The following is a 22,768-nucleotide window of genomic DNA, read 5'->3' on the forward strand; positions in this document are numbered from 1 at the left end:
TAATGCTTCTTCCGGAATCGTTTTTCCGAACGGCGATATTATGCCGACTCCGTCGAAGACAAGGATTTTTGTATTTTCAGACAACCCTAATAATTTTGCAATTAACAATTGTCTAAATATTCAAATATTTATATTTTTCCTTGTTGCAATTTTGTAATCCGTCAAAGCGTTTATAACAGAAATTTCCAGAAGGAATCGAATGCCAAGTTTTCTGTACCATTTGATTCCTTTTCCAATTGTGGTGGCATAAGAAACCATTTGGTCGGAATAATCAATACCACACTTTCCTTCGTTATATTCAACAACAGTTAGTGGTTTTAACGTTGCGAACAAACGAAACGAAAGATCATTCTTGAGACCACCACTGGAGCGATTCGCATTACTAAAATGTCGATGGGAGCACCTAGCAGAGAACGCTTGGTACTGCTGTACGCGTGGCCTGACGGAGATTTCTTTGAAAACACGCGTGCCCGTCAACGTGTTAATGAGGTCAGTGGGATGTTTTCTTTTTAGTCTTCTTTCTATGAGAGTTTTGCTCTCTTCAGCAGCCAGCTGGTTTGGATGTGTTGCCGTTCTTTCCTTGTATTTAGAGAAGTCATAGGTGGTTAGCATTGTCAAAGAGTGTTGTCAGTGTAACAGCGACTATACCCAAATCCACGCCATTCCACACCTGACAATAAACCGTTAGATTTTGACCTGACCTTTGCATATGGCCCAGCGCTAAATTTTCCCTATTAAGTAGGGCACTCAGGATCCTCTCCTTGTCCTTCAACTCCTACAAACTCAACATATAAAAACTGCGAACATTCGACCACGAGACTAGTCTTGGGGATAGTCTTGGCCATGATTTGAACAACTATTTTAATACTTTGTAACTTCGCTACTTCATTGTAATATTGTACTTAACCACTTTGGTGAATAAAAGCATATAAAAATATTAAAGGACAGTCAAGTTAAGCTATTGGTCAGCTCTTCCTTTTTTATCGTTGTCGAGGAGGATGGTCCGCGTGAAAGAGAGCGTTGGAACTGTAACGTCAATAAATATCTACAACCGACTCAGGAAATCTGAACCGCTTTGCACAATACACCAACTCCCAAAACAAAGGAATATGAATTCGTCACGTAGGCATAAGATAAACAAACATCTAGAAAGGCTGGGTCTTGATCGAGCTTTCTGTCTTTCGGTAACGGCCTAATCGTAAACGTGTACTCCTATTATAGAATAAAGGTATCTCGAACTCTGATTCAAGAACCCAACATTATTTTTATTATTATTTCCTGTCATTTTTATGTGACAGAACCGTGGTGACGAGAGTTGTAACTATTTAGTCACATTAACTATTTATTGTCTTAGTTATAGCACATTACTATATTTAGTTCAATTTAAATAAGCATTGTTTCCTGTTTAATCCATTCTAAATAAATAAAAAAATCCTACATTTATAAAAAGTAAAATAGAATAAATGATATAATAAACATTGTAGTAATAAAATACAATAAGGAAGTAAATTTAATATATATAATACATATACGCAATACATTCAATGCCTTCAATACATTTTGACCATTATAACAGAATCAGTACGTTTTGACCTGATATGTCTGTGGCGGCACGTGCCACGGAACTTCCCAACGGCTTCGCGATACAAAGCGCTACGCCGTCAAAGCGCAACACCGACGTGCCCAATGTGCCATCGATATCCTCACGCTTCTTCCGTCGAATTCGCGGAAGAGCATACACGCGCCAGCCGTCGGTACATTATTTACAAATACCAATAGATTTTGGCTATTGTTTATATCGATATCTATTAGTAGTATATGGTTACTTGAAATAAAATCAGCGGCGAAAGTTTATTGAAATAGGCTGTTTAAATGTAGTATCGATGTAAGCCGATGACAATTACATACTTTTTTTACGTGAATTTTGTAACAGGCGACGTAATTCGGCAAAAAGCTAGCTTTTAGTTTATGGAAGACGTGTGAATTTTTTCTTTTCTTTTCTTTTTTTTTTTTTTTTTGGAAGTAGTTTACACGCTCAAGAAGGCCACACGCTTAGAAACAGTAATAGGATAGGCTAAACATCCTGCATGTCACGGCCATCGAAACAATAACTAAATAGTAACGGAATAGCCGCCTCTGATATACACCAGAGGACAACCCCTCCAGAGGGGACAGAGGGACTAAACCTTAGTATAAAAACCCTCCTAAATAAGCGCTCGGGATCAGTCTGTTGTAATACTTTGAACCGTCACTCTGTTGGATTTTCGTAATAAATTCTATTACCATATACAAAGTTCAATTTCTTATTTGTGAAATGTTTGAACTGCGACACGAGGAGATCACCAGCGATCTATCATTTTCGTGATTTCTTGTGTCTCTTACGTGACAAAATTGGCTATCCTTGCCAGGATTCATTCGTCGCATCAAGAGGAAACTTCAACGGCAACTCTACGGATTCTATGGAATCTCGGTAAGCTGGCTTTCGTACATTATCGAAACAGTAGACTCGAAATACGTTCCGAAGATAGTGACTCTCCTGAAAGTATCATATTTATCAACATGAATCCAACTGATATGAGTACGGCAAAGCGAAACGAACTAATTGCTACTATTCTCGAACTCACGAGTTTAGAAACTTCAGAAGAAATATGGAACAAAACATTAACAAAATAAAAGAATTTGCGGAGTATAGTGATAGAAACTGGGCCAAGGAAATACGTGACATTGCAAAAACTATAAGAATGAAATACGACACTGAAACCTACCAGCCACAGACGAACACCCACTTAGAAACCAGTGCCGATAACGTGACAGATGATGAAACCAACGGACCAGACGTTTCACAAAGATTACGAATTAGTTACGTCACGATTAGACGAAGGAACGACTGCGGCGAAGAACAAGGCCTCCAAGCAGGATAGGCCATACGTACTATTGAGATACTATGGGGTCGAGACGACACAGGTGTTGAAGACCCATATTCATGTTTAAGACAACACGTGTCAGCACTAACCACTGTTAGCAATTGCAGAGATAAATTAAAAGATATAAAACAAGAAATAACAGAAAGCGTACAATCTTCCAACAAAAATTCCGACAACAATTCAATAAATTAAATTACGCAGTTCAAAACGAAAACCGGACGCCGATTGAACGACGCGTGGCCATGAATATCGTGGAACGCTTCTGGGGAAAAGCGGCGTGGTAGTGCCGGACTCCAACCGACTAAAACCTCCACGATGACCGTCCCGGCTGCGATCGAAAGGGGCCCGGGAACCGGTGTGAGCGATACACCGGGCCCCGATCCGAAAACCCTGAACCTCGCAGCCGATAGAGAACAATGGTTACGAGAAGCAAATCGTGTTGTCCACTGCCCAAAGAATCAATCTAATAACACTACGCCCGTATCTAAACGAAGTGATGCCGATCTACAACCACCAGCTTTTAACCAATCATCAGGTGACCGAATGAAATTAAAGTGTTCCAAGTGCTCACGAATCGAACACACAGCCGAGATGCGCTACTCTCGAAATTTTCCATTCGGCAACTAAGAAAAGATACCACCTCGAGATACCAAACAGCGGAGGATCGAGAAGAAACCGAGAGTCAACTGCACCACCACCGGAAAATTATTATCGATCGTATTGCGACGAAAAGACGGAAGAAGAGCCAGATTTCTCATTGATACCAGAGTAGGAATAAAATTAACGTTCAAACCTCCAGCCCAAAGACTTTCCTAATGGGAAATGACAAATGCACCACTGACAAAATCTGTAATCTAAACATGTGTGGCGGATCGGTATCAATAGGACGCCGACGACAGGTCGAGGCATCAACACGGCGCAACACCTCCCGGGCGATCCGCGGGTACCAACCGCCAACACTAGAGGGCTACGACGACAACGAGTCTGTCTAACTCGCTAGCGGTCGAATATACGAGCGATTGATACAAATACCGCACCTAGCGAGACTCCCTCTACGTCTAAGGCAGGGACTACCGGGCATAGCCTTACTGACGAGTCCACCGGTAGTCCCGGGACGAAACGCAAATTCTCTTTTCATCCGCCACATTGGTGACCACCGACAACGAACACGCACCTTTGGAGAAGGAGTCAGGATTAATCGGACTCCCATTCCTTACAAAGTACCAATACAAACGTCACTAACGATAAACTGATCTTAGGCGAGATTATATTATCATTCTAGAACACCGATAACAAAATAGTACCAGGCGAAACTTGAACTTCAACCCAATACATCGAAGGAAAGCGCACAACAATATGCTTTATCAACACTGGTAAGCAAATCTGTCACATTACAAATGAAATAGAAAAAGCCGATAAACTAAGCAAATTAATAAATTTGCACAAGTAATACGTACCAAACATATTGATGTAGAACTTCGAGAACCCCTTGAGAAAATCCTTATCAATTACCTAGACGTTTTTAACATGTAAATAGACTCACTACCACGCACTAACTTAACATACAATCACACTCAAGACAGACAAACCTATAAATATCAAATTTTATTTTTATTTTATTTTACCTCCCGAATGTCATAAAAAAGGAATTGAGACTCAAATCAACGACATGCTAAACAAACGAATCATAGAACTGTAGAGTATGATCGGTCGTTGGTTTTAAATGACGAGATAACTCTTTGTTAAAATCGTTGAGTGTATTTTGAAATAATAAATAGATACAAAGAATGTTCGCTAAGACGCTCGGTACTAGCTGATTTGCTAAGACTGTGTATGACTGAGTATGTGTGACTGAGACTGATAAACTGGTCACCTTACAATCGCGTTCGTTTATTTATACTGGTCGAACGGGTACCGATAAATTTCCATTCGTCTCTGTTAGACGGTTACACGTAGCGGCGACATTGTGTTTGTCCGAAGTTTACTTATTATAGGACAGTATGTTCTAACGCTGTTGACACTCCGAGGCAAGACCACACGTGGCTCGATTTGTCCTCTAGTTCCTGTGCCTATAATAACGTCTTTTTTTGTGTTATATTTACAATAGGTTTACACAGTTTCTTTTTTGTCCGTCGCTATTTTTAAAATTTACGTGGGTATTTCCCGTGTCCGACAATTTTTAACGCTTAACCGAAACCTGCTTGAAACCAATCAGGAAATCTGACCCTTCTGCCCAAACGCGTGACATATTTATTTGTCGTATTTCTGTTATTTTCGCTTTCTCGACTTTCGCTTTGTTCGGATTGAACACAAAGTGGTGTTATTACGTCACGATTTTCGATGCTATGGTGCTCAATGTTGTCATCTAGTAAAAATGCGGGTTTCAGTCGATCTACGGAGACTACTATATTTTTACTATTTATCTTAATGATAAAAGTCTTTTCTCCACGTTGTATAACCTGGTACGGACCGTGGTATGGTGGTTGTACAGAGCCACCGATCGCGTCATGGCGTACAAATACGTATGGCGATGTTTCGAGCTCGCGGAACACGAAGGTTTTCTTCTCGCCGTGTCGCGTAATCGGGTGAGGCCTGATTTTTTCTATTCGCTCTTTTAACCCCTTTCCGTACTTTAGCGAGTCAGACACGCGATGCAGATTTTGGCCCAAACATGAATATCGCGAGTCTGACTCGCGACCAGATACTTAGGCCAAACGTAAACATAACAAGCCGAGCTCGCGGTCTGTTTTTTTACCCGTTACGATCGTGACTGAATGTTAGTTCCCGTTTACGAGCATCAGTCGCTTGTCTATGCGATGTCTACCGCTTGGGCCCGAGTTTCGTCGAACTAAATGGCACGTGAAGGTGTTAAACGATTCGCGAATTCCGAGTTGGCCTGTTGCTTCGCTGGTACGAAGAATTCTGTCGGCAATCGTATGCCGGTACCGTAAACCATTTCGGCTGCCGTTGCGTTCAGGTCCTCCTTGATAGCGGTTCCTAAGCCTAATAAAACAATTGGTAAGATTTCCACCCATTTGTTCGTATCGTGGCATTTGATTGCTGCTTTTAGTTGCCAATGCAAGTGTAACGTCAATTCACATCAGACCAAGCCACACACCGCGGGCGTACCCTCAATAGCCCTAAGTACCCACCGGGGGTCTTGGAATTTTCATAGTTAAGGTCCTTCGGACCAAGCGAGTATCTCTTGTCTTAGGTTTCCTTTTACGTTTATTGTTTACTACGGGTTAACACGGAAAGTTGGTTTTCCTCACGTCTGGTATGTTCCGTTAGCAACTTTCTCACGAGGGCGGCTAAAACCCTTCGTGGTCCACCAACCGTCTGATTATCCAATCTGAGACGGTGTCTATTGCCCTCACTTCCCTAACCAAAATTGTCATCAACAAATCCGATGGTCCCGTATCCTTAGACACACCCACCCTTAACTTTCCTCAAACACAGTATCGTCAGTAAAACTTCACTTATTCCGTATCCTTAGAATAGTCAACATATCTTTACCGGACTCTACCCTTATAACAGTCGCGTACTTAACGTATCATTGTAACTAAGTTTTACATAACGTGGTTGGAGTGAATTGTGTCTTATGTTAATTCAGTGTGTATTCCGTTGCGATTGCTGAATTCGTAATAAAATTTAACTAAAACAAAATTAATAGTTGCGTTATGACTTAGCTGCTCTATTTCATTATCCAACCTTCAAGTTTACGTGACACAAGCGTTCTACTATCCCGTTGGACGCGGGGTGATAGGCTGTCGTGCTCAAATGCTTAATGCCGAGCAACCGGCATAGTTCGTTAAATAGGTCTGATTCGAACTGGCATCCTTGATCGGTTGTTATTTTTGAAGGTACGCCGAACCGAGCTATCCATGTAGAGAGGAGAGTCGAGGCAACGGTTGTTGCTTCCACATCGACGATGGAAATGGCTTTGGGCCAACGCGAAAAACGGCCGATACACGTTAGACACAATATCGGTAGCCTTGTGAATATTGCATCACTATGTCTATGTGTATGCGTTCGAATTATCCTGCTAAGTCTCCGAATGTCCCGACGGGTGACGATACGTGCTTGGTAACTTTGCATCGATGACACGGGATACATTACTGTGTCCAGTTCCGACAATCTTTATTAATCGACGGCCATACGAACCGTGTCGTCACCATGTTTTGCGTGGCGCGTATTCCTGGATAGGAAAGTCCATGTAGCGACTGAAATACATTGCGTCGTAAAGGTTTCGGTACGAATGGTCGCAAGGTATCGGTTGAAATGTCGAAATATATATGGACTTCTTGATCGGGAAATCGTAACTTTTTGAGCTGTAGCGAGCCGAGTTTAATTAGCAGCAAAATTGGATATATAATCACATACGACCGTAATATTATGAAAATAGAAAGCACCACATTTGTAAACAGTAAAATACAATAAATGATATAATAAATTGTAGTAATTAAGTCGTGCGCTAGAGGGTACAGCAACACAGTGATTTATGCAGGTTCTGGACAGTAGTCTTACGTGGACCAAATTTACGGAATATTTTCTTGCGCGTTATGGTAGCACGGAGACGGCAATCTAAGCGCTAATGAGGATGTTCAATGAACCATCACTGAAGGACGAAACTACGGGGGCCTTTGGTAATCATCTTCACTCCTTTCTGTCGGCGAAATGGGAAAATTTTTTTCTTTTTATATTTTACGTGGAGGAAATCCGCACGGACGCCAGACCGCTTCTAGGGAAAGCGGCGTGGTAGTGTCGGACTCCAACCGACTAAAACATCCACGATAACCGTCCCGGCTGCGATCGAAAGGGGCCCGGGAACCGGTGTGAGCGATACACCGGGCCCCGATCCGAAAACCCTGAACCTCGCCCAACAATTGGCAGCCGATAGAGAACAATGGTTACGAGAAGCAAATCGTGTTGTCCACTGCCCAAAGAATCAATCTAATAACACTACGCCCGTATCTAAACGAAGTGATGCCGATCTACAACCACCAGCTTTTAACCAATCATCAGGTGACCGAATGAAATTAAAGTGTTCCTAACCCCAACCTAACCCCGGGAACCGCTGTAAGCGTCGCAATGGGGCCTCCCCCGCGCGCCTAATACCATCGCTGATGGGGAGGTGTGTGACCATTGTCACACCGCGCCTCGTCGCCGGAGCCGCCGTGTCAGGCAGCCCGGTTCCCCTACTGGACTACTGGCGGCCCCGAGGCGCTGAGCCGCCAAGCGCCCAAGTCCGAACCCCATGGGGGGGGGGGGGGCAGCGCGCTTCGCCAACGCCACACGGAGTCTCAGGCGATCACCCATCCAAGTACTATCCGTGCCCAGAAATGGGAAAATCTAACAGCGTCGTCGAATTAATCAATTCCGCCGCCTTTCTACGACTGATTTCACATGACCAGCGTATCGAAAGGATAGCACTCACAAATGATATTTAGATCCGGGATCAATTCGTTAAGGAAATGCGAGTTTTCCCGCACGCGGGGAAGAAGCCAGTACCTTCGTCGAATGATCCATTGGAGGAACTTGAAGCTAAACGACACAAACTATTGGCCCACCACGTGAGGTGCCATTACTGCGGTAAACACGGGCATAAACTCGTGGAGTGCACGAGGAGGATGCGTAGCCAACAGCGGAAGGGTACACAACGCCAGGAAGGGAGCCGACCAGCCACATCGTCCCAGGTGGTTTGCTTCCAGTGTCATGCGGAGGGCCATATCGCACCTGAGTGTCCGCTACGACAAGACAGAAAACCCGGCCCCAAGAACAAACGTCGAGTCGACTCCAGCGTAGTGGAGTCTCCAGCTGGTAGTTTGTCATCTGGATACACCCGAGGACGCGTGATTGTCAGGATGGCCGTGTCGGGGATGAAAGCACAGCGGGACTTTCCGTCTGGAATGTTGGGAAAAACCCAATACCCTAGTAGCTAGTTTTACTATAGCTACAATAAAGAATAAAAAATAAGAAATAGTTTTAATGTTCCAATCTGGCTTTATGACGATGGGTTTGGGCTCGAGGTGACATAGCGGGTCACTAGACGTAGCCACGGTCACGGAAGGGACATGTACCTTCTTTCGTTTGGCTTGGAGTTCTTGCAGATAAGTTACTTGTACGTGGAGTCATACGTGGAGTCATACGTCACAGGTTAACGAACCTGAAGCCATTATCACTAGCTTCGCGAGTGGCTAATCGCCGTGATTAACTGTCAAGATCGTAACAACCCCATTATTGCAATAAATTACACCTGTGTTGTACCGCATCAATGGCTAATTCCCGCGAAGATACATCTGACGCCCACAACCTTACTCCCAGTGGTAATCCGACATATATATACATATGTAAAACATTCAATACATTTAATACATTTTGACCATTATAGCAGAATCAGTACGTTTTTACCTGATATGTCGAAACAACGAAAATCTTTAGCTGATCCTTATTAACGATATTTTGATCCATATTTAATGTTTACGTTTCTCAATCTGAATTTTTCACATTAATTCATTTTGTTTTGTTCAATTTTCCTCGTGTTGTTAGTACAATAAAACAGTTACGCTTATAAAAATCACAACTTCTTTTCTCTTCTATACTTGCCTTGCTTTCAATTCCTTTAGTAATGCCAATTTAAAAATAATTCCAACTTTTATATTTTACCCTAAAATATCTGTTAAATGGTACATTATCCTTCAGAACTTTTGTTAACGCAATACAAAATGACTATACTAACAGAACTTTTACAACAGAATTAAAATGTCAAGGTATAAAGTTAACGTAGAGCAGAAAAAAATTATTGAAAAGTTGAAAGTTCAGAGAACAACTTTTATCTAGAAAAGTTAACTGCTTCATTCAAATCCCTGCTAGGAACACATATTTTAATCACTCTCAGATCCAGATAATGAACAGATGCTCTTGACTCAGATAACAGCGCAGGATCAATTTTCATCCATTGATCTTCCATTGTTGCTTTTTTATTTACAGATACCAATAAATTTTGGCTATTGTTTATATCGATATCTATTAGTAGTGTATGGTTACTTGAAATAAAATCAGCGGCGAAAGTTTATTGAAATAGACTGTTTCAATATAGCATCGATGTAAGCCGATGACAATTCCATGCTTTTTTTACGTAACTTTTGCAACAAGCGACGTAATCCGGTAAAAAGCTAGCTTTTAGTCTATCGAACTATCGTTATCGTCTAACTATAGTTATCGTTTGATAAAACATCCTTTTCAAAAAACAGATCTGATAAATTTAAATTCAAAATTTCCATTTGAAATAGGTACATATATTTTACGTATTCGATTGGTGCATATGAAACGTCATTTTTTCAAATTAAACTTTAACTGCACGTAAATGCTGTGGAAGTCAATTTCCAATTCATTCAAGGTACTTTCTCAGTATTATTCAGTTTCGTTATTACAGGTTTGTAAGGATCACCAACTTTAAGATAAAGATTTCTTACAATGCAGCTGTTATAATTTTCCCCATTTACAGTTTTTTTTTGTGTTAAAGACCTACTGAGTGATGTAGAGAAAGTGCCAAAGCTTTCCTATGTACTAGATTTGTTTCTAGCAACTTTCATGTTCTTCTTTCTATTCCGAACTTCTGTAACAGGATCATACGAACATAGCGACTATCTATGATGACCAATAATGATCTTTTGATGTGTATAAATCTCTCTAACGTTCAATGTACGTCATTTATAACAAATTTCTTCACCCATAATACTGTTGATATTTAACGGTATGAGAAAATTTCATGATTAGTAATATCGCTTGCTAAATTGAAGTTTTAGAGAAACAACGTTTCATTTGCATTATATTGATACCTGCAATAATATTTATGCAAAAGTTTGGAAATAACACTGATATAGTATACGTATCATACTCTGAGACATTGTCAAAATGCGACATTGTCAAAATGCGACATTGTTTTAGATCGAAAAATTCAAAGGATGGAATGAATGCGTGAAAAATTCCGAAGCATGCATAAAAGTCGCGATTCGTAAATATTCGCAACGCGTCTCGTAAATATTCCATGGAAATTTCGTCGAGACACCTATATACGAGTAACAATGTCTCTCTTGAGATAGGAATCGGTATCCAATTAATAGGCGCGTTATCGAGCGATACCTGCGAGAATAGATCGAAAGTCGTCGTTGCATCGCGAATTTCTCCGGTGAAATTAATCACCTCGCATCGTTCGTCTGACTCTGCACCCTCTTTTGCCATGCCACTGCTTTTTTTCTGTTCTTTGTGTCGTTTCTTTCGACGATGCCTCTCTCAAGTTTCGAACGTCACATGTACAGTACAGTACAGATTTTTATCCATCGATAAGAAAAGAAGAAAAAGAACGCACATATAATACGCAAAAATATTTTATATATAAAATATCGAAAATATTGGGTTGTTTGAAAAATTGCTAGCGCTTTTGACATTTTCACATTTTACATAATAAGTAATTTTATGTTCTACAGTTTGATGTATTTATTGTATTCTATATGTTACATATATTTATCAGATATAAAGAATATTATCTAACAAATAAAATTACGTAATTTTGCAAAATACTGTTTGACAAACAGTTTTTCTAATTGGACGTCAGAAATGTGTCAATTACAGATATCTTTCTGTAGCAATTTTTCTGAGTAATAAAAACAGTGTCATTTTCAGCAAGGAAGAAATATGTTATTTCCATGAAAAATAGGCGAAAGTATTCATTGGGAATTTACCCCATTTTATTCATATCTTGACATTTCCAAAATATTTTTTACATCACAAAAAAAATCATGAGGCTACCCAGAAAAATAGCAAAATATTATCGAAATTCTATAATGAAAGCACAATATCTTTAAAATTTTCTTAAATTTCGTTATAAACTTTCCAAACAGCCTAATAAAATACTTCTTATGATATTTAATACGTGAAACAGTTCTCTGCCTACAGTTTCGTTTCCTTAATTATATTCATAAAAATATAAATTTTGTGTAAATATCAACAGCCTGTACATGACCATTTCCGCCTCTTTTTTTTTTTTTTTATATGGTTTACTTTGATGTTTACTCGATTTTTCTCTCTTCTCTTTCTCTTTCTCTTTCTACCTTTTTCAGAAGCGTTCTTTTACTCGTCGATGTCATATCAAGCCTTGACATTATTAATTAATGTAGGACCTAGGGGACGACTTCCAATGAACTTCGAGTGGCAACGCCGCCGTCGCGACGGATTCACGTTTCTTCGTTAGGTACGAAGCGTGTATAGTAATTAATGACATGTTTCGCCGACTCATCGCGTTCTTTTTATTCGTTTTTTCTGCGACCTTTTCCTACCGTCGAGTGTATATAGAAAATATGAGCCGTTTCGTTAAGCTCTGTACATGCATTCGTTTCCATAGATTTTCAAATGTTTTATGCTTTTTCAAATTTAAAAGTGTCGTAGGCATTGAGGGAAATCCTCCAATGCTATTTGGAAATATCGATTTTCTCACTTAATTTATGCGTTTTTCTTTCTTAATGAGAAAAGTTGGTGATATCTTCAAACCTTTATATTTCTATCTTGGTCCGATTAGCAATCAAATAAGGTTCGTAATGTTTTAAGAAAATGTTTAACATTAAATTGAAACGGGAAGTCGTGCGTGTTAGCAAGAACTTTCTTAATATGTTTCTCAATCTTGATATGTTCGTTAACGTTAGAAAAATGCGATTGAGTAAAAAATGGTTGAGAAAGTTCAGTTGCATTGATTATATAATTATTATAAAGTATTGATTATTGGAATTTACAGCGGCCATAAAATGTATTGGCACGTCATTGTATTTATTATAACGTTTGATATACTGATTAATTAAACCCAAGTATATTAAATATCATTTAGCAATACTTTCATACGAGTACATTTGTTTCATATTATGAAAATGAAATGTATAACTACTGTAGCCATTGTAACGTGTCTCGTATGCTTTTCAAATTATGTTTAAGTATATTAAAACAGAAAATAATTTATTTCCAATTTTTTTTATTTATTCTTGCGTAAAAGAAATTACTTATTTAGATGCCTGTATCTATAATTCATTTTATTGGAATTGTACGAAGCAGATTTGCAGGATCGAGGTTAATTAATAATACATTACGAATAAGCTTCTAGCAGATGTAAAACAAGACCTTGTTAAATCTTAACAAGCACATTCGAATAAGATCTTCAACGAAGCACTAAAACGCGTACATATATCTTAGCAATGTGGATATATTGTTATATTCCTTAAAATGAAGGAAAATTCTATTCCCAATTAAAGTACGGGCAGAAAAAGCTAAAATTTCATAGGTAGTCTAGTTTTTATTTGTTATATATTTAATTAATTGTACCATACATTTCATTAATTTTGAAAGAAAAGGAAGAAATATATAATGAACAACACGCGTAAAATTTTGTCTGGAAAGAGAGACAATTATTACATTTTTGGAATATAAATTAGACTGAAATCATAAAAGTTATACAAGTTTTATTATATATCGGATTTAAGATTTTATCCATTAATTCCTTCTGCCTCTTATCTAATTAATTTCTTTCAGTCCCTTTCATGAACATTACATTTCGTATACTGTAATAATCTTTTCATTATGCTGCAATCGTACTAATTCTGAACTGAACTTTTAATAATTACAACACGAATGATGTCAAAATTTCATGCTTTGAGAATTTATGTTATTTCATTTCATTAATTTTTATATATACACATATTTCAATATTGAACAAATTTTTGTATAAAAATTTATGAACAAATTTATCAGAATGTATTGTACTATCTACAGTTACCAATTCTTTTTTTCTGAAACTGTTTATCATGCGAAAAAAAATAGTAGAATATAAAAGATGCGTCGTGTCTGAATCTACAACTTTTTGCTATAATCAATAGCAAGAGGATAATAAGATTAAAAGATAATCGAATACAATCGAGTATGTATCGATTATATAATTATTTAAGTATTAATTTTAATATTTAAGAACCCAAGGGCATCATTTCCTCTTATCCAATCGAGTTCAAATGTTACGCAGATTAATTTTGTATTAGTTGAAACTATTCGGGGAAGGAGGTGGCGGGAAACAAACCTTAAAAAAGATTGTTAGGTGTAAATAAGAGAATATTAGATTTTATTCTGTAAAATATTAAAAGAATGCTGTATCATTCTAGAGTATTCATAAGACTCTTGTTCGTAATTTATTAGTTGTTTATAAATATGAAATTCTCCTTTTTCTTTACGGTTTTGTCATAACGAATGTACACCAAAATTCCTCCTTTTGTTGGTACACTTCTTCCCCTTGTTCGTCCAAAAGTACCGCTCTTATAGGTAATATAATAATATAATAATATAATATATAATAATATATAATAATAATATAATAACTTCAACCTGACTGGCACATTCACCTCGGATACATCCAATAGGATACAACAAATATTAATACATGAACGCCCGAACATGGGACGGTCACTGTACGTATATTGCGAAGTTTTTACAGCAAAAAAAAACAGAAGAAGAAGAAAACAAATGAACTGTGGATGAAATACTGATATATTATATCGACAAATATACATATGTTTGTTATTTCTGTAAATGAGTGTTACGTATCCGATATCCAGTGAAATCAGACGCTCATAATGTTGATTGTTGTCGCGAGCGATTGTACTCGCCCGTAATATACAGTGACGAGCAAAAGTGTAAACACACTCCGCTGATTTTATCTAAAAGGCGATAATACGACTAATTTTTCAAGTGATTGGTAAATATTAGGTAACAGTAACTACAAGCTGCGCCTGATTAACGAAATGTAATGGTTCATTTTCATTAACATTAATAATGTACAGAACATTTTACAAAAATGGACATCTCAAACCGTGTTTACAGTTTTGCACTTTAATTATACTCGTCGAAAAAAGGTTTCAACCTAGTATTTCGTCCACTTTCCTTTACTTTTTTTTTAATGTCTTTAATCTACGAGGCATACTGTCAACTGAATTTTTAATTATTTGTGGTTCAATATCGTACCATTCCTGTTGTGTTCTTTCCCATAATTCGTGAACACCTGAAAGTGGATTATTATATTTTGCCAGCCTTCTTTTCAAAATGGACCACAAATTTTCGATCGGATTCATACGCGGACTTGGTGCTGGCCACTTCATCACAGAAAAATTTTGATTTTCTAGCAGGGTTTTAACTATTTTTGCAGTATGCATAGGATCCCCGTCTTATTGAGATACTACTTCACGTTCATTATATCCAATAGAATTAACTACAAAAGGTAAATTACTTTGTAGAATGGTCAAATAATGCTCTTTTCGCATTATACCTTCGATTCGAACTAAGGGACCAACACCTTTGTGAGTAAAGCAACTCCAACACATAATTGAGCCACCTCCAAACTTCATAGTTTGTTTTATATCACTTGGTTGATCGTTATTCTCGGATTAAGTCCAATACCAGGACCTTCCGTCGGATTCGAATCTGTTAATTTTTGTTTCGTCACTCCATATAACTCTTTCCCAATCCTCGATCGTCCATTCTTTGTAGGTGTCAACAAATTGTTTTCGTAATTTAATATTTTTGTTTGAAAGAGCTGGTTTACTTTCTTTTTCCTTCGCTCGTAAACCATTCTCCTTAAAGAGCGACGAATGGTCCATTCGCTAGCACTTATTTCGATTTGCTGAGCAGCAATTTTTGGTGTTTTGTAACTATCCGACCGAATACAGTGTGCAATTTCACGTGCTGCTCTATCCGAAATAAGTCGCAGTCTACCATTTTGTGAAGAAATTGGTGCACTAACATACCTTCCTCTTATTCTTGCAACTATCGCATGACTGACACCACATTTCTCTGCAATTTGCAGCAACGACAAACCTTTATCACGCAAATAAATAATACTGTTCTTTTTATCTTCACTAAGTGGCTTCATCTTGGATTAAGCATATCAAACTGAAAAGTAATCTAACAATAGTGTGGAACAGTTGACTGCGAAACAGTGGACAATCAGTGCTTATTGACAGTTTCGTTTCCCTGACATTTACACGCTATCATAAACGTTTCTGACGCAACGTGCAAAACTATAAACATTGCTTCAAAACACAATTACTATAATATATTCTGTACATTATTAATGTTAATGAAAATGAACTATTACATTTCGTTAATCAGACGCAACTTGTAGTTACTGTTACCTAATCTTTACCGATCACTTGAAAAATTAGTCGTAGTATCGCCTTTTACATAAAATCAGCGGAGTGTGTTTACACTTTTGCTTGTCACTGTATATATATGTAAATTCTATAGACTTTAGAAGACCAACCGACGGTTTGACTTTCCCTGTCTTTACTGAGTCGGTCGAACGATATAAATAGAGAAGGACAAGTACTTAGGAGGGAGAATAAAACAGGATTTCGAGAAGCGAAGATGGAGAACAAAGAAAAAGAAAAGCAAGTTAAGAGTTAGAAGGAGAAAGAGAAGAGGGATTAGAAGCGGAGATTTTAGGAGATACGGAAGAAGACTTTAGAAAATCGATTCTTGAGTTTTCTCGAATCGATCGCCTGATTTCCAAAAATATTACAACATTACATATGTATATATATCTAAAACCTTGTTTGCATTAGGAAATTTTTGGAAGAACGATTGAGTCGATGAACCTTAATTAGGTTGTTCGAATTTGCACATGTAAATACAGTTTCAATCAAGTTGGAATAGCTTTTAGTCGTTCAACCAAAAATGGCCTTAAATGGCGCGGTGGGGCGCGACGTTTTGTGACAAATGACTATAGTCGCGCATAGTGCATACATATATGAATAACATTTCATAGAGAGCCGCTATAGTCGTCCGTCGTAACGAAAGGATTAGGTCGAATAGTACAACAAATTGAATACATTCGATACATTTTGACCTTATATATCGAAACAATAATAATCCTTATTTAACAATATTTTGACGCATTTTTAATGTTTGCATTACCCAATCTAATTTTTTCACATCAATTGCAGGCTGTCTTTCCTCCTAATGTAGCTTCTGCAAAATATTACAAACAACTTTTACCACATTGCGTCAAAATCTAAAGTTTCCTGAAAAAGAACAGACCGGAATTTGACGTTGATTTATGTTTTGCTTTAGTGCATAAATACATCTCTTTGTAATTAAAAAAAAACTGACAAAATATCGATCACTTAACTTCGTTGCGTTCACTTAACTTCAAATTTTAAATCGAAATCTAATTAACATTTAACAGCATTTTTTGTCACTAAATTTTGAACAATTTTACACGTTTCTGAAATCAATTATTTCATATAGAACGACGTAGCAGTATCAAAGTTTTAATTACTATAACTTCCCCGTAATCAACATCCCCGTAAAAAAGCTGCAACTGAAAAAGACATATCTGCCTCTAACAACGTATATTCGTACTAACTACCTTATCCAACTGTCGCGGCGTCGTGTCGCACAAGGATAACATGGCATACAATCATACGAGACTGAACGTATGAATTTTCTCTTTCCGTTCCAGATACCATCGTACGACCCGAACTCTCATTGTCTGTGCGTCGCCGGTGAAGTATATTGTTGGTGGCAGAATTACAATCCGAACACCGATCCTTCCGCCGGCCCCTCGTTCCTCCCATCGACGACGATAGAAAGTAATTACACGCCGTCGCTGGAGGGAAGCACGGATGCCGTCGACAGTTTGGAAGCTTCCGGTGATCCGGCGGAGGAGCCTTCTGTCGAGCAACAGGGATACGCGGAGATTAACGCGACCTACTCGACTACCTTGCAGCCAGTACCAACTACGTGTCTCGTGATGGGTAATAGATCAGTCGTAGTTTGTTTCAACTCGGTTCTTTACACAGCCGCAAACTATCGACTAGATAGCCGCTATTCGAAGCAAATAGAATTACAGTGTAATTAGTTTCGCATCGTATGGACGGTTTTTCACGAGGAAGTACAACGAATACAGAAAATATTAGCACGCCATTGTATTTAGTGTAGCATTTACAAACGAGTTAAGTTTAAATTTCGTATCATTCAATGGCACCTTCAATATGACTACAAAAATTTGATACCATGAAAATGAAATATAAACATTAATGAAAAAAGGAGAAAGAACGATTCTTTGGAAAATAGGGATACGCATAAATACTTTTTTGTAGTCACCGTAGGTAAGAGAATAATTATTTGTTTTGATTACGTGTTTTCTTAAAATTTCTAATCGTTTCGTAGAAAAGTTGCGCAGATGTATAAATATTCTGGATTCCAGGAAGTGAGAGAAAGAAAGCAAAGGATTAGACGATATTTGTATGGAAGCCCCGCATTAAACCGTATGTGTATAACGCCTAATTTTTGTAGTCCACACGAAACAAATTGTGTACTCAAAATTGTATTTATCGGGTATCTTCATAGTTAACAAAAAACTACAAGAATTCAAAAGTTCAATCATTATATTGAAGCTAACGGTACAAAAATGTTGTTTCTTTTTTGTATAGAATGTACCTTATTGCCCCTGTTACTAACAACGATAATACGAAAAACTAAACTAACGAAAAATTAAAAAAAAAAATTTTTTATTCTATATTTTCGACTTCTTTTTTTGCGTAGAATCACCCCCTTACCGCTTGTGCCGCCAGTTACCAACCACCCTGTGATAACCCATAATAAAGAGATTAAATTGATATCAATATGCTAGACCAGAGATTGTTAACCTGTGGTCCGCGGACCTCCAGAAGGCCACGAAGTCTTTACACGGACGATTTGTATTATCGCATTATTCGAATAAGAAGTATTTATTATTTATTATATGTATAGAGTGTATAGAAGGTAGATCGAAAAACCACTGTAGCATGATTCCACACCGTGGATCGGTGGAAATTTGGAAATTTGGATCGGTACAAAATTGACCTTGAGCATGACTTTTACAGTAAAAATTTTTTTACTGCAATGTATTTTGCTCATCACTAGGAACAACAGTCTCAAAGGAATCATGGATATTAAATAACCCCTTCTTCAAGAAAAAGATGTTTATTTATGCGGTCTCGACCTGCATTTAGACGTCGCGATATTAATTCTTGATCACCAAATCGTTAACACAGTCGTTGAAAATCGCAGTGTCACGGAATGCTTTCTGCACGCAGAGATCTTCCACTATTCTTGTATCCCGATATATTTAACGAGCTAATCTGTGATGTCCTGCTGCTTCGTAAATAGCACGCCATTTCCTCATTAAATACGAATATTGATGTAAATATATTGTGAATGAAACCAGTTTAAGAATTATTAAAACTTTAACACTTTTTCTGGAAGATGAAATCGTTTGGTTAGCGTAGTTCCTTTGAGACTTTCGTTCCTCGTAATGAGCGAAATACGTTGAAATAAAAAATATTTAGCATCGAAAATCATAGTCAAGATCAACTTTGCACAACTTCTTTTTACAAATCTTCGCTTATCCAGGTGTGTAGAGTCATGCCACGGTGTACAATGTACAAAAGTTATACAATAATAAAAGATTTACACTGCGTATAGTTCTCGCTTAACAGTTTGAATGGTCCTTCGGCTTTACATCTTTCTCTTATCTTCTCTCAGCCTCTCTCACATTCTCACCCTCTTACGCTTATCTACGCTTTCACTCACATCCTTACTCTCCGCCTATAAATTATTGCAATACACACATATATTTCTACATTTACATATCACACAACACATATCGTTCTCCTTATACTTTTCTAATACTCTCTTGAACCATTGCATAATAAACAACAAGAATCGAGAATTGAAAGCGTAGAATCGTCTGGTATTTTCAAGCAACTTGTAGGTAGGCCAAGAGAAAAATCCAAGAGAAATGTAAAATACTGTGTCCGGACGGACACGATATTCTGATTACAGGAAGGGAATACCGTGAGGGCGAGGTACTTCCGCATTCGACCGGAAACTGCATTGAATGCAGCTGCGGATCCGAGGGCCGTGTCGAGTGTTCGCCACGGGACTGCGTGGCCCTTCGACCTGAGATACCAGTTGCACCAGATATACCGGACGCACCAGATGGCGATTTCGAAGTTTTCAATCTTGCCAGGGATCGGGGAATCGACGAGAGCTTCTAAAAAATCCGATAATAACGATTGTCGCCTGCTCCATGAGATCTTCGAACGCGTGACTCGTGAGAGACTCGACTTCCGTGTAATCGCGGTCTTCGACGAGTTTCGCCTTTACCTATTAAGCTTTTCTTTTCTATTCGGAATTTGTTGGTCGATATGAATTATACGTGAAAGTCAAACAATGTTAACCATTACGTTAACGTTAAAATGAATTATTTAAATTTGTGTGGTTTTTCTGATTTTGAAAATGGCGAATGAAGAGTTAGTATTGTATACATACGTGAATCATAGTTTAATTTTCGTAAAAGTGGGTCAGGATTCTAAGAGAAATAATGAATTCCTTAAATAAGTAATTATCTTATCTGTAATATTATCTTTTTATAGTATCGAAACTATAGTGGATTAATCACGCCTAAAAAGTAAAATTATAACTGTCGTATTCTTATTTCTCGCAAAGCTTGTTTCGTTCAAATGGCAAAGCATGCTCCAAACTTTCGAGCAGGAGTATACGAATGTGTTTTGTAGCATGTAAAATTTATTGATGATTTATGAATAATTTGTAACGATATGATTGCAACAATTGGGAATATAGCGAAAAATAAGATTGGTTATTTTGTACTATGATTCATACTAATTCCATTTGAGAATTAATTTAAAATAAAACCTTAAATATTAGATTTTATTAAAAATTTATTCTACTAGAAATATAACGATACATTAATGATAGGAAGTATTAAAAGTGATACTAGTAGTTATACGGTTTATTTATGTTATTTATAATATAATTTAGTAGTAATAATTGTAGAAATAATTTTTTTATAAACTTTGAGGAACATATTGGTATACATGTTAACCGTAAATAATTAATGTATTGTAGAGTGAAAATTGAATGCAATTTCTCGCACGATTATTTTCGTATCGATCAACAATATGTTGATACATATCTGTACGATCATTGCGTTTTAAATACCAGTTTACGCAAGTAATCGAACGTTTAACGATCCTCCAACCGTATGGAATGATTTTCTTATTAAAAATATTTATCTATGGGTCGAGATCCAGGTTTTTAACAAACGGAAAGAATTATCAAAGTATTTTTTACGCATCTCACAACATATTAAAAGTCACATGATTTTAACGAGAAAAATATTCTCGACCGGGAAGTGATTACACGGTTGAAGGATTTGTAAGTACTAATTAGTTTAATTTATATACCTTCTTATCCGTGTTCTCTCAAGCTTTAAGCTTTTCTCCTTTTGTTTGAAACGCGATTCCGGTTGAAAGAGTTCTACGAAAGAGAAAAAGAAAACTCTGAAAAATCGATTACCGATAATGAAACAAAAGGAACCTTAACTACTTTCTTTTCACATACCTGAATAATTAAACGAGACAGGAATTAGATATATATAATTATGTATGAGAAAAGTAAAGAATACTTAACTTCAAAGAAAAATATATTATTGCAAATTACAACGATGATTAAAGAGAGAGCAAGGTTCAATTTCAACGTCGTCGAGTTATCGTCGTAATGATCAGTAGCTTGAATCGACCCAGGCCAAGCCAAATAATATATTTATGTTCAATTTAGTGATTTAATGAGATCGATAGACAGCTTTAAGCTAGGACGTTATTCCAACATTTACGAGCCAACTGTAATTTATTACCCCCAGGACTTCTAAACGTTTCACTAGCGTGGGCCTAATTTATCAAACGATGGATCTTAGAAACGATCCATCTAAATACCAATTAATTACGAACAAATTTTATCTAATCGTAGTGCGTTTGCAAATTGCATTTCTTTATCAGGATTAATATTGTTACCATTTTTACCATCCACTACAACTTACTATTACCTAAGAAACGTTAACGAATCTTGAGAAAATGTTCCTCACGCAAGAACCTCCAGCGCCACGAAAGTACCAAACGATAGATTAATAGCGATTAAGTACTCGTTCCTTAAGAGAACTCACATTCCTGATACTTCCTTTTTATTTCTAACATTTGAATTCTTCGAATAACTTAAACTAGTCCCAGAAGAAAAACTCCGTTTTGAACAAAATGCTCCGTTTATTCATCTTGCGTTTCATAATCCTCTTTCATCGATGGAAAAAGTGGAGATTTGCGCACCAGGATAGATCCTCGAGCGGTACAATTTTTCTATAAGACGACCTACCGACGATCTATCCTTATACCGACGAATCGTCGCCACGATCGTCACTAAGTATCGTGATTAAGTGAGAACTCTCGGCCAATTTGGCCACACATTTTCTATATAGACACCCGTAGATGTTAGAACGCAAGTTTGAACGATAGGTCCCGCGCGCTTCAATTCTCTAAATGAGGGATCGTTGTAGTTCTCTCGTCTGTTGTACGGTATTTTGTACGCGTTACGAGAATGGAAGCGATTACTTCCCACCATGTTAACGATAAACAAAACTATATAATTCTGTAGACGTCGGCCTACAACGTACGAATTAATAAGTCGGGTATGAGAAAACCGACCTGTTCGGTCTCGGAATCGAGTACCCGTTTTAAGAGAAGAAGCGTTACAGAGCTTGGATAGTTCTGGATCTTCGTCATAAGATCGTAAATGATACTCGTGTCATTCATATCTTTCGTCATATTCTAGTCGAGACGTAGCCATATCCTGTTCACGGTCAGTACGTTCGGCCTTGTAGCTTGGATCGTAGGGACGGCAATGCCCTGCTACTCCTACTACGAAGA

At 37.6% G+C, this 22,768-nt stretch overlaps 1 protein-coding gene across 1 annotated transcript in view; it reads left to right on the forward strand.

The window, feature by feature from the left end:
* Positions 1-20,057, forward strand: part of LOC117237067 — a 273,567-nt gene extending 253,510 nt beyond the window's left edge. The window contains exons 3-4 of the mRNA XM_033500681.1: positions 17,470-17,764; positions 19,836-20,057. Coding sequence (XP_033356572.1) covers positions 17,470-17,764; positions 19,836-20,050 — 510 coding nt within the window. The 3' untranslated portion in view covers positions 20,051-20,057. The remainder of the gene's footprint in view (positions 1-17,469; positions 17,765-19,835) is intronic.
* Positions 20,058-22,768: the final 2,711 nt, after the last annotated feature.

This window comes from Bombus vosnesenskii, unplaced genomic scaffold (genome assembly GCF_011952255.1).
Source record: "Bombus vosnesenskii isolate JDL3184/JDL3185 unplaced genomic scaffold, Bvos_JDL3184-5_v1.1 scf7180000013355, whole genome shotgun sequence".
Lineage (NCBI taxonomy): Eukaryota > Metazoa > Arthropoda > Insecta > Hymenoptera > Apidae > Bombus > Bombus vosnesenskii.